At 44.3% G+C, this 13,509-nt stretch overlaps 1 protein-coding gene across 1 annotated transcript in view; it reads right to left on the bottom strand.

The window, feature by feature from the left end:
- Window positions 1–13,062, bottom strand: part of LOC102477918 (fructose-1,6-bisphosphatase isozyme 2) — a 46,164-nt gene extending 33,102 nt beyond the window's left edge. The window contains exons 1-2 of the mRNA XM_006171088.2: window positions 12,881–13,062; window positions 1,126–1,288 (exon numbers count right to left, since the gene is read on the bottom strand). Coding sequence (XP_006171150.2) covers window positions 1,126–1,288; window positions 12,881–13,050 — 333 coding nt within the window. The 5' untranslated portion in view covers window positions 13,051–13,062. The remainder of the gene's footprint in view (window positions 1–1,125; window positions 1,289–12,880) is intronic.
- Window positions 13,063–13,509: the final 447 nt, after the last annotated feature.

Below are 13,509 nucleotides of genomic sequence, written 5' to 3'. Positions count from 1 at the left end.
GCCCACTGTCTAAACAAGGGCCAGGAATCCCAGCCTCTATGGCATACGACTGCCTACAGCTGGCCACTTGTTGACTCTTTTGGCTACCAGCAAACCCCTCTTTAAGGAGAAGATTCTGATGACAGACAGACTTCTTTTTTTTTTTTTTTTTGGAGAGGTTTTTCACTATAGGGCATGTGCACTCACCAGACAGAGAGAAACAGATAGCTAGAAAGCAAGAAATCACCCCCCGAGATTCAAACTGCGGTCGACTACATGGGAGTCCAGCGACATAGCCATTACGCTAACTGCTGGTCCCACAGACAGACTTCTTTTTGACAGGATCTCACTCTTTTCTGATTCCCCCTGCCTCAGCCTGAGAACCTGGGACTGTAGGTCTAGGCCACCAGGCCCAGCTCTCTCTTAGACAAGGTCTCACTATGCGGTGTGTTCCTCCTGCCTACCATTCCCTGGTTGCTAGGACTACGGGTGTCACTGTGCCCGGCTGTTCAGGTAGAGCCGGGAATCGGACCCAGGCCTCCTGTGTGACCTCAGTCTCCGAGTAGCATCCTCTACCAGCATGCACCACCACGGGTAGGCCAAATCTCTCTCTTTAATACACTGTGAATGATGGTGACTACTCTCCCAGCCAGGTCCTGTGCTAACCACTGTACCACAGTACCGTGAGCACAAGATGGTTAGGATTTCCTCACTAGGTTAGTTTCCCAGGGATGACAAGATGTCTGCTAAAACCATAGCCTTCTCAGGGAAATGTGAGGTGGAGGTGGAGATGAGAAATAGGGAGTTGTATGATACAGCTCTTCCCAGCTCTACTTTACACAGGACTCCACAAGTTCAAGCCCTGAAAGATGCAGCCCTTGCTACAACACTGGGCCTTTCAGTAAATCTGAGACTTCCCAGCAAATCACTTCGATTTGTTTCCTTAGGGACTCACTGTTCTTCTGTAGGATATTTTTCACCCATCAGCATAATATTTCAACCAAAGAACTGTGCAATCTTTTGTTTCCAGAAAACTAGTGTTAAGCAAGGAAATCCCCAGAATTAAAACAAGAGAACCAGGTTCTTGCCAGCTCAGTAGCACCATCTACTGGCCCCAATGGGCACTTAGCCCGCCCCAGTTCGCACCCTCCTGTCCTTAGCGGTGATAATGGCGTCTTTATTCTCCTCGGAGACCAGGACGCAGGTGCTGTAGGAGGACTGGAGCATGTTGATCACCAGCGAGTTGGACAACACGTCCAGTTTCTTCACCTCGTCTCCCGTCACGTTCACGCTTCCCGCGATTCCATACCTAGGAAGACGGAAGACGGAATGACGTCACTGACGCGGTCCTGACTCCAGCAGGGAACCCGAGCTCACGAGGGCCGCGCATCCCTCCTCCCCTCCTCCCATGTAGTCTCCACGTCATAAATACTGAAGTGCACCCACGCCTTACCCAGCTTCCTCCACACCTCGAGGGTATTGTCATGTTTCCCCAGTCAAGAGGAAGATTGCCCAGAGTCCAGTCCCACGAACCTCCCCTCAGCTCTGGGAAGCAGAAAGGGTGCGGCTCAGGACTCTGAAAGATAAAGGACTGTGGCCTTCTGGCTCTGGGATTTCAAGTGTATTTAATTGTGAGACGGCACATGAACTGCGTGCCAGAAAGGGACAAAAAGGGAGAAAGTATGGGGCCCGCAGGTGGCATGATGATTAAGGCACTGAACTCCTACATGGTCGACTGTAGTTCAAGTCCTGGACATGGAGGTTTGCTTTCTCTCTCTCTCTCTCTCTCTCTCTCTCTTTCTGGTAAGTGCAAATGCCCTATAACAAATTAAAATAATAATAATAAAATTTCATAAATAGTTATTTTTTTAAAAAAGAAAAAGGAAAAGCACCACCCAGTGGGACATGGTCATGTCTCGACCACCTCGCCTCTATTTCTACATCCTGTTGAGATTTGGGGAATGCACTTGTATGTACCCAGAATGTTTTTCAAACCCTATGGTTGGCCATGTGGGATCCAGGCTCCCTTCACCACTTGGCTACAAGGCAGACCCCAAAATTTCACGTTTCACTGGTTACCCTTAAATAGTGTCATGCAAGGGTATTTAATTTAAAATCACTCGGCAGTAGCCTGGCATCTTCTGCGCTAAGGAGGAACTGGGACATAGACTTGACCGATTTACTCTGCTTCCTCATATCACCCAAGCAATATGGGGAAGAGCACTACCGGGCCAGCCCCGCAATGCAGTGGATAAGCGCTATGTAGAGGAAGCTCAAACCCACATGTCCACCTAGGGTTCGAGTCCCAGCCATGGTGGTTTACGTGCCTGCCCAGGATTCGAAAGGATAAAGAATGGAGAAAGGATGGCAGTGTGACCAAGCCCTTTCTCTCTCTCTCTCTCTCTCTCTCTCTCTCCTCTCCTCTCTCTTTTGCATGTGTGTCCAGCATAATAAAAAAAAATTTATTTTAAAGAGAAAGAAAGAGCGCTACTATAAAAATTCAATCCAGAGGCTTTGTGCTTTACAGCACAGGGCAAAAGTCTCCCCTCTTCTGCCTCGTCCCTTCAGGTTTTTCTCAAAGCAGCAGCAGGCGGGTCCTTCTAAAATGCCCATCCCATCACTGTCGTCTCTACAGAAACACAGCTCAGGTCCCCACATGGACACCAGGCCCCACATGGTCGTCCTGTACCCTCCTGTCCATCTCACCCTCACTCGGCCACACTCAGCCTCCAGAACGCCTAGGCACACATCTGCCTTAGGATCAACTGCCCTCTGGCCTCTGCCCCCTCCTGGGGCACACTTCCCTCTCAGACCCTGTGGCTGTCAGTCCGGTCAAGCCTGGACTCACAGACACGTCTCAGGGAGGACTTCTCTGGACATTCATCTGTAACTGCAAACCTCAGCACCCACCACCTTCATGATTTATTTTTCCCCAGTCCTGGCCACAGTCTGGCATTTGAATGTAGTCCGTAAGCTCCACGGGTAGTGATGCTCCATGTTGACGGCAGCTGTGTCCTGAGTATCTCCACCCTCTCCCACCCCCGAGCCTCAGCCGTGCCCCCCTCCCCTGCTCACCCCCCCCCCCTCAGGGCAGCCACTGGCTCCTCCTGCAGGTCCCCACACACACCAGGCCCACCCTGTTGTCCCTTCACGGCTCTCACACCTTCATGGGGCGTCTTCCTGTGGCTTCCTGCCTGCTGAGGGCAGGGGCTGGGCCTCACTGTTGGCACGGTGCCCGGATGGGCAGTTGGTGCTCAGTGTGCTCACAGCATTCAGAGAGCAGGTGGCAAGGACGTAATTCCCTTCCTTCCTCTTAAATGCCATTTATTTGTCAAGGGACTCCTCAGCTGGTCCTGACAGGTCCAGCTCCAGAACTACAGATCTACTGAGCCAGGGACTGATGCACGTCCCTCCTCCCTGCCGGACAGCCTATGTCCCTGTCCTCCCCACCCCATCACTGGCTGTCTGATGGGTGTGAGGCGATGCACCTGCTGCCCTGGAAACAAGACTGCTAGCCTGGCCTGGGAGACTGCACCTCCTGCTCAGGACAAAGGCAAAGGAACAGCAGCAGCAGCACAAGGGGGTCGTTTGCATCTGAGTTGCGGGTGGCCACAGACCCCGTCCTCTGTTCCACGTGGGCTCCTGATGCAGCTGCTGTGGGAGAATGGAGAGCTGGCGGTCTGAGGGCTGCAGGGGTGGGCAGCGCTGAGGACAGGCCGCCACCTCCTGCCAGCCCACCTGTACCCACCCCACGGGGCTGCACCAATCCCTCCTTCCAGAAAGCGGGAAACCACTCAGTGAGGTGCTTTCCCGATGACTGCTTCAAGCTAGACCATATGTGAAGAACTGCTCTGTGGGGGCCTGCAGGTGGCGTGGTGGTTAAGGCACTGGACTCTCACATGGCCAACCACAGTACAAGTCCTGGACCTGGGAGCTTGCTTTTTCATTTTCTCTCTCTCACCCACTTTTGCTCTCCCTCTCTGTCTCACTTCAGTGAGCACACATGCCCTATACAATTTTTTTTTAATAGCAATAATACAGGCCAGCATATTTCGTAATGGTTACGTGGCTGGACTCCCATTTAGTCGACCACAGTTCAAGTTCCAAACCCTGCGGCTTAAAACTCAAGCCCGGCACATGTGCGTGCATGCCCAAGATCCCGAGAGGATAATGGAGGAGAAAGGATTGCAGCATGGTCATCCTCCCAGGTGGTGATTTCTCACTTTCTGTCTCTCCATCTCTCTCTGTCTCTCCAGCAAGTATACATGCCCTATAGCAAAAATCTTTCTCAAAAAAAAAAAAAAAAATTCAGTAATAATAATAAATAAAACTAAATAATTATTTTTTAAATGATTTGTGACCCAGGGGACAGTACCTTTTGGCATTTTAACTGGCACCAAAGCTTATTTGTGATTTCCTCCACTCTTTGGCGTTAGAAAGTCTCCAGAGGCTTCCGGACAGGCTTCCCAACATCCCACAGTAAGGAGAGGAGAAAAAATAAGGGAAAAATGAGAATTCTGACGAATTTCAAATTGCGAATTTTGAGCCTATCCCTAGAAATGTCCTCCCAGCAAGAGGAAGCAAAGGAATGAGAGGCCTGAGGTCCCTCTATGGGACGTGGCAGGCATGTGTGACAGGCTCCCATTCAGGACCAAACTCATTGCCGGTCCAGGGGAAGCAACCGTTGCTGGGAAGAAATTCCAGTCCTTTTAAATCTCCTGAGTACCTAGGTACAAAGGCCACTGGGCCTCTGCTGCTGCCACTTTGAGGGGTCAGGGGAAGGATGCCCTCGAAATGTGGAGATTACATTCCTAGCGACCCAGGACCTCAGACGCCCAGACCTCCCAGAAAAGGAGGGAGACTCCAGATGCCGTTTGCACGAGCTGCGCCTGCCACCTAGTGGTCAGTCGGTGGTAGGCCAGAGCTCGAAACCATGACGATGTTACGAGACCCTTGCTGAGCGTTGGCTGTAGGACTGCACTGTCGACGTCGTCATCACACAGACTGGCACTTAGGACAGCCCTACCTGTTAGGGGCTATTTGCATCCTTCCCATTTTACAAATGGGGAAACTGAGGCCCTAGCGAGTCTAAATTATTGCCCATGAGCACAGTAGGAAAAGTTCAGTTAGGAAAGCACCTTCCATGCTGGTTCTGGCAACTTCCTCTGGACACTCCTCCGCCCAATAGCAGCTGCTGCCTCGCGGGAATCCTGCACCGAGGAGGATCCAGAGGGCTGCGGGGAAAGAACCCTGAGATGTGCTCAGGAAACAGCACTAAGTATGGCGAAGCTTGTATGCAGGGAGAGACAGCCCTTTACCGTCAGGACAGGGGTGCACCAGGCGCTCAGGAAGGCCCTTAAAAGCAGAGCTCAGCCCTTCATACCAAACGACGGGAACAGGTCTGTACGGCCGGCCATGGACAGGGTAGAAAGTCCAGCACATGCATCTGTTGTGTGCTTGGGTGGCAAACCCCTGTATAAACCAACTCTATAATGCTCCTTGCATCCAGGTTTTAGTGGCACTAAAATACTAAGAATATATATTCTGGGGGACCAGCAAATGGCATGGTGGTTGTGGTACTGGACTCCCACATGGCCAGCCACGTTTGAGTTTGACTGGGTGGCTTGAAACACACCAGGCACTTGTGCGTACATGCCCGAAATCCTGAGAGGAGAATGGAAGAGAAGGGTTTGTAGCATGGCCATCCCCTGTGGGGGGTTGATTTCTCTTTTTCTGTGTGTGTGTGTATGTGTGTGTGTGTGGCTGCAGCAAGTACAAGTGCTCTATAACAAAAATCTTCCTCTAAAAATAAATCAATAAATATTTTGAATCATTGGCCTTTGTTACTTTTTCATTCTAGGCTCCTCTTCCTCTCCCAAAATATGGGTCCTTTAAACTTCTGAGACGACCTCCACCAGAATTACTATAAAAACAATCAAAGCCCAAAGAAAAATAGATTCTTGTTATGAAAACTTAAACCAGACACTGCCTAAAGCCACCAACACCCTGACCTCCCCGCCTGCCTGCCAGGAGCCTTGAGCTTGGTCTGGGCTGGCTTTAGGGTGAGTCTGCGCTTGGGGCCTGGAAGCAACTTTGGAAGGTTTGGTACACCAGCCCTATGCACAGCATGGACCTGACCGTCTTCACTGAGGTGTATCTCCTTAGCCTGTGACCACCTCATCAAGAGCTGAACATTTGGTAGAGGAGCCAAGCCCTCCAATAGGAACACACCTGGGAATGAAGGCTGAAATTTCCTCTACCGGCACTACAGAATCCACTCCAATAAATAGAAAAAGTTAATACTGCATCAGATGACTAGAAACCAGCACAGATCCCAAAGAAAAATGAGAAAACTAGGTGGTAACTCTCCCCCAGGTGAGTGGAGTAGCCCCTCACCAACAGTGGGCAGCACAGAGAGATACAGAAATGTTAGGAAAAGAACTCCACCTTAGATGGAAGAGAAAACAGACCATCAGTTCCAGGAAATGAGAAAATTATTTCAGAACATGGAAGAGGAATTTCATAAGAAATAAACGCCCTAAAAAGTAATCAAACAGAACTTCTTGAAATGAATAATACAATACAAGAAATTAAAATCTCCCTAGAAAGCATTAATAGCAGATTGAACCATGCATAAGAAACAATTTCTTACCTTGAAGACAAAGTCTCTAGCATAAACCAAATCACCACAAAGAAGAAAAAAAAAGACAAAAACAAAAAAAAGAGGACAACATATGGGAAATTCTAGACACCATGAGATTCCCAGATATCTGTATTGCAGGCATTTTTTTTTTTCTGAAGGTGAAGAATCTGCTAAAGGCATGGAAGACCTCTTTCATGAAATATTATCTGAAAGTTTTCCAAGTATAGAGAAACAGACCCAAGAAATTAAAAAGGGCCCCCACAGAATTAAAGTACATCATAGCCAGATTGGTAAAAATTAAAGACAAAGACAATATTCTGAAAATGGCAAGGGAGAAACATCAAGTTACTTATAAAGTTATCTAACATCAGACCTCTCAACTGAAACAATGCAGGCAAAGAAGGAACAGGAAGATGTATTCAAAATATTCAAAAGAAAAATATTTCAACCAAAAATACTGTATCCAGCAAGATTATTCTTCAAATGAGAAGAACAAATATATTCTCAGATAAACAAAAACTGAAAGAATACACCAATAATAGACTGGCTCTATAGGAAGTACTGAGGGGAGTGCTGTATCAGGATAACTGAAGAGAGACAAACAGAAACAGGAGAACAAAAAACAACTGAGAAAATGGCTAACAGAATGACAGGGATAAATCCACAAATATCAATAATAACATTGAATGTTAATGGATTGATTTCTCCCATTAAAAAACACAAACCGCCTGAATGGATAACAAAAACAGAAGCCATTTATGTGCTGCTTACGAGAAACACACTTCACTGATAAGGACATGCATAGACTGATAGTGAAGGGCTGGCCTAAAGATATTCAATGCAAATGGAAACAAACAAAAAAAAAGCTGGAGTAGTGACACTGCTATCAGGCCAACTAGACTTTAAGATGAAAGATGTAAGAAGAGATAAAGAAGAACATTATGTAGTACTAAAATGACTTGTTCACCAAGAAAATATAACACGTGTAAATATCTATGCACCCAACACTGGAGTGCCTACATACATCAAAGAGAGACTGTTGGATCTCAAGGAAGTGATAGACTGCAGCACAATTATGATAGGGGATCTCAGCCCCCCACTGTCTTCTCTGGACAGACCAGCTAGACAAAAAATAAACAAAAGACACAAGATCTAAATGATACCATAAATGAAATAGACTTGACAGACATCTACAGAGTATTTCATCCAACTTCCACAAAATAGACATTTTTCTTGCCTCCACATGGAACATTTTTGAAGACTGACCACATGACAGGACACAAAACAAGACTTTACAAATTCAAAGATATAGACACTATATCTAGCATCTTTTCTGACCACAGTGGAATCAAACTTGAAATTAACTAAAGAAAGAGTCATTGAAAATTCACAAACACATGGAAAGTAAATAATCAACTCCTAAATGACTTCACAACTATAAAAGAAATTAAGACTGAAATCAAAAGATTCATAGAAACCAATGATAATGGACAAACAAGTGTTTATAGCCTATAGACACAGCAAAAGCAGTTATTTATAAGAGGGATGTTCATAGCAATTTGTGCCCACAAGAAAAAAGCAGAAAGGTGGCCAATAAACAAGCTAATTACACAACTCAGGGAACTGGAAAAACAAAAACAAAATAATCCCAAAAATTCCAGGAGAAGAGAAATAATAAAGATTTGAGCAGAAATAAATGAAATAGAGAATAAAAGAACTACAGAAAATAAATGAAACCAAAAGCTGGTTCTTTGAGAAGATAAACAAAATTGACTCAATGTTAACTAGATTAATCAAGAAGAAAAGAGAAAAGACCAGATAAATCAGCAAGGAAATAGGATTATTACAATGGATATAACAGAATTACAAAATATCAGAGAATACTGTCAGTGACTATATACCAACAAACAAGAAAACAGGATTGAACCAGAAATAATAGAAAGTCTGAATAGACCCATAACAAGCAATGAGATTGAATCAGTAATAGTCTCCCAACAAAGAAGAGCTCTGGTTATGACAGCTCTACTTCTGAATTCTACAAAACTTTTCAAGAAGAATAAACCCCAATTCTCCTTAAATTACATCTAAAATTCAAAAAGAAGGAATCCTCCTAAATTCATTCTACAAAGCCTCCATCATCTTAATTCCAAAACCAGACAAGGACATGATCAAAAAAGAAATCTTCAAGCCCATATCCCTGATGAATACAGATGAAAAATTCTCAACAAAATACTGACAAACCATATTAAACAACATATTAAAAGTATTATACACCATACCAAGTAGGATTTATACTAAAGATGCAAGGATGGTTCAATGTAAGCAAAACAATAAACATAACACATCTCATTAACAAAAGGAAAGATAAAATCCATATGGTCATATCAATTGATGCAAAAAAAAGCATTTGATAAAATATAACACCCCTTCATGATTAAGACTCTCAGCAAAATCAGCATAAAAGGGACATTCCACAACATAATAAAAACCATCTATGAAAAATCAATAGCTAACATCATACTGAATAGGGAAAAGCTGAAACCTTTCCACTAAAAACTGGAACAAGACAAGGCTGCCCACTTTCTCCACTCTTTCTTTAATGTAGTACTGGAAATTCTAGCCAATGCAATTGATAAAAGTCAAATAATAGGCATCCAAATAGGAAAAGAAGTGAAATTATCTCTATTTGCAGATAATATGACACTATACATAGAAAATCAAAAAGAATACACACACACACACACACACACACACACACACAAATAAAAAAAAAGACACTAGAAATTGATAAATAAATATGGTAAGGCAGGATGCAAAACCAGTGTAAAAAATCTATAGCATTTTTATACACCAACAATGGAAAAACTGAGATAGAATTGGAGAAAGAAATTCCATTTACAATAACCACAAAGCCAATAAGATATATAGGAATAAACTTTACCAAAGACATCAAGATCTCTACAAGAAAAACTATGAAACACTAGAAAAAGAAATTTAAAGTGATACAAAAAAAGTGGAAAAAGATCCCTGGATTGGAAGAATTAATAAATCAAGACATCAGTCCTATCCAATCAGTGTAAAAAATGGCATTGCACAAATTCAATGCAACCCCAATCAAACTACCAGAGATATTTCTCACATAAATAGAAAAAGCAATCATAAAATTTGTCTGAAAGCATAAAAAGTAACTACCAAAGTAATACTGTGCAAGGGGAATAAAGTAGGAGACAGCTCACTTCTGGACTCTAAAACATATTACAAAGCTGTGATAATTAAAACAGTATGGTATTGGTACAAAAACAAACAGACCAATGGAACAGAATTGAGAACCCCCAAATAAACCCCAAAACATACAGCCAACTGATCTTTGACAAAGGACTCAAGACAATCTAGTGGAAAAAAGAAAAATTTCTTCAGCAAATGGTGCTGGGAGAACTGGATACCCACCTGCAGAAGAATGAAACAAGATCCTTATCTCTCACCACTAAAAAAAATTAACTCAAAATGGATTGAGAATCTAAACACAAAACTTCAACCTATAAAAAATACTGTTGGAAAACACAGGACAAACTCTTGGAGACCTTGGCATAGACAAAGACTTCTTTAAAAAGACCTCCAAAGCATAGGCAGTAGTCCCAAAAATAGACAAATGGGACTATATTAGGCTGAGAAACTTCTACACCACAAAAGAAACAATAAGTAGAGCGAGAAGACAACCCTCAGAGTGGGAGAACATATTTGCGAAGTATATTTCAGATAAAGAACTGACAACCAGAATATACAGGAAACTCAAGCAGCTTACCCACCAAAAAATAACCAATCCCAACTAAAAGCTGGGGAAAGGAGCTGAATAGACAACTCTCTGAAGAAGTAAATGAAAGGACAAAAAGCATATGAAAACATGCTTGACATCTCTCATCATAAGGGAAATGCAAATCAAAACCACAATGAGATACCACTTAACCCCAATCAGAATGGCTAAAACTTTAAAAAATAAATAATAAAAAGTGCTGGCAAGGCTGTGGTGGAAAGGGAACTCTTCTACACTCTTGGTGGGACTATACGTTAGTACAACTGTAGAGAACAATCTGGAGATTCCTCAGAAACCTACAAACAGAACTGCCATATGACCCAGTAATTCCACTCACCCAAAGGATGGAAAAATCCTCAGTCAGAAAAGCATTTACACATTTGTGTTTATTGCAGCATTATTTATAATCACTAGGACATAGACTCAAACCAAATGTCCAATAGATGATTGGATTGAAAAAATGTGGCATATGTGCTCCATGGAATATTGCTCAGTCATAAAAAAAAAAAAAGATGAAACACTGACATTTGATACAAAGTGGACAAATATGGAAGACTTAATACTAAGTAAAACAAGTCAGACTATGAAAGACAGACTTTGTATGTCCCCACTTAATAATATCAATTGTCTGTGCTTTATAGCGGAAACTGAAAGTTTGGGAGGTATAGTAGCAGGGAGGGCAACCATAGATACTAGGGATAGTAAAGATAGGGATAATATAGGTGGATAATGGAGAGAGGGAAGGGAAAGGGGAAGAAAAAAGTACATTTAAATCACAAAAAAAATTGAAAAGTTATTTGCTGATAATAACGTATACAGTAATGTCTCTGTCTTGACTGATATGCACAGTATTCATGCTAGAAAAAGAAATGTTGTACCCTGTAAAGATATACGTAAAGATATATGTGATTAATGTAAATTAAAATAAAAAATAAAAGAAAGGGGAAGAAAGACAGAGAAAGAGACCAACCCTTGAAAGGTCTTCACCCCCAGTCACAGCCATCCCGGATCATGGACATGTGTGCACCCTGAGTGCTCAGGCAGGTCCTGAGACATGAATCCAGTACCTTCATGTATGGGCCCAGCTGTGTTACTGCTGCACCTCTGTGTGTCCCCTCATCTCTAAGCATTTTATTTCTGTTTTCTCCCTCATGGTCTGCATTGCCTACCAGTGTCAGCACTTAACAGAGAACTGTTGAATGAATGGATGATTCTTAACCAGGGGGACTGTATATTTACGTTGATTCATCCAATAGGTTAGATTATTCTTATTCACACCCAGGATATCTTTGTCTATTAAAATAGTATCCTGGGGTCAGCAGGTGGCATGGTGGTTAAGGTGCTGGACTCCCACATGGCACATGTGTGTGAGTGCCCAAATTCCCAGAAGGAGAATGAAGAAAAGGGATTGTGGTGTTGGCTATTCCCCTCTGAGGGAAATTTCTCACTCTCCCTCTCACTGTCTCTCTTGTCTCTCTCCGGTGAGTGCAGGTGCCTAATAGAAAAAACTTTAAAAAGTAAGAGTGAACAAAGAGAGAGAGAGACCAAGCAGAAAAGCACTCAGTCTGCACCTCTCTGATTCTTTGTGCCAGTGAGAATGTCTCTATACAAATACAAGTCAGGAGAATTTAATATATGTTTGAATGTCCCAAGCTGCTGCTCTCAGTATCATTATCATACATGGCAACTGGGGAAAGTCATGTTTTTCTCTGTAGCACATCTTGAAGTATTTTGTTCCTTTCTTGAAACAAGACAAAGGCCCATTTATCAAAGCACACATGATAAGGCCTGCCCCATAGCCTAGTGTTTAAGAGAGCCAGATCCCACATGGCCGACCACAGTTTGAGTCCAACCACTCACAGGAGAGAGTCAGTGAGAGGGAGAGGGAGAAATCTTCCCCCAGAGGGGAATAGCCAACACCACAATCCCTTTTTTTCTGTTCTCCTCCTGGGAATTTAGGCAGTCATGCACATGTGCCCGGTGTGATTCTCAAGCCGCCATATCAGGGACTTGAACTATAGTTGGCATATGGGAGTCCAGCACCTTAACCATCATACCACTGCCCCATAGCCTAGTGTTTAAGGGAACCAGATCGCACATGGCAAACGAGTTTGAGTCCCACCATATAGCTTAACACGGGTCCAGATCCCGACAGGAGAGAGAAATGGAGAAGGAATTGCTATGTGGCCACGCCCCATTGAGGAGTGCTCTCTCTCTCTCTCTCTCTCTCTCCCCCTCTCTCTCTCTCTCTCTCCCTCCCGCAAGCCCACAGGTCTTCTGGCAATTAAAAAAAAAAAGGGAAAAAAGTACACATGATTGAAACTCAAAAAGCAACTTCCTTCTGGGGCACTTCAGACAAATAAGCTTGGACCCAGTTTCTTCCCCAGGCACCTGCAGCTCTGTCCCTGCCTCCTTTCTGATGCCCAGGCCCACTTGGGGGGACTCACAGGTGGGCCAGCCCGGCCTTGCGCACAGCAGAAGAGATGGCCTTGATGGCTGTAAGCATGGAGTTCAGCAGCTGGGTGAGCTCTCCAGTCCCTTTGGCCTGACGCCCCTTCTCCATGACATAACGGGTCAGGGTGAGCATGTCCGTTTCAAAGGGGCTTCTGTCCGACATTGTGGCTCCAAATCCTCCTTTTCTGCCTGCAGGAAACCTTGTTTATCTCTAAGGCCGCGGCTCCACAGCCTGGGAGCTGCTGAGAAGTCTATGCAGCCGCTCCAGGACCTTTAAAGAAGGGGCCCGACCCAAGTGACTGAAATAGCTAGACAATCCCTCAAGGAAACCTCCCTGGCCTCCCTGGCGGTTGCAGCTGCCAACCAGCCATAAAGAAGCTGTAAATAGAACTGGGCTGCCCAGAAACACGCCTGACTTTCTCTTGACAAGCTCCTCTCTTGAAAGATCCCAAGAAACAACTACTTAGGGACAGGTGGGAGATAAGAAAACGAGCTGATGAAAAATGATCTACGCACTGCGGACCCTGACTCTCCCAGGTTCCAGGCGGCAGTTTGGCAGATGTCAGATCTGGGACATAGGTCACATAATGAAAGAAGAGCAACCCCAGGAACTCTTCAGCCA

The sequence above is a fragment of the Tupaia chinensis genome, unplaced genomic scaffold (assembly GCF_000334495.1).
Source record: "Tupaia chinensis unplaced genomic scaffold, TupChi_1.0 Scaffold149309_1, whole genome shotgun sequence".
NCBI lineage: Eukaryota > Metazoa > Chordata > Mammalia > Scandentia > Tupaiidae > Tupaia > Tupaia belangeri.
Note: the sequence above shows the minus strand (reverse complement) of the source record. Positions and strands in the feature narration are given on the sequence as shown.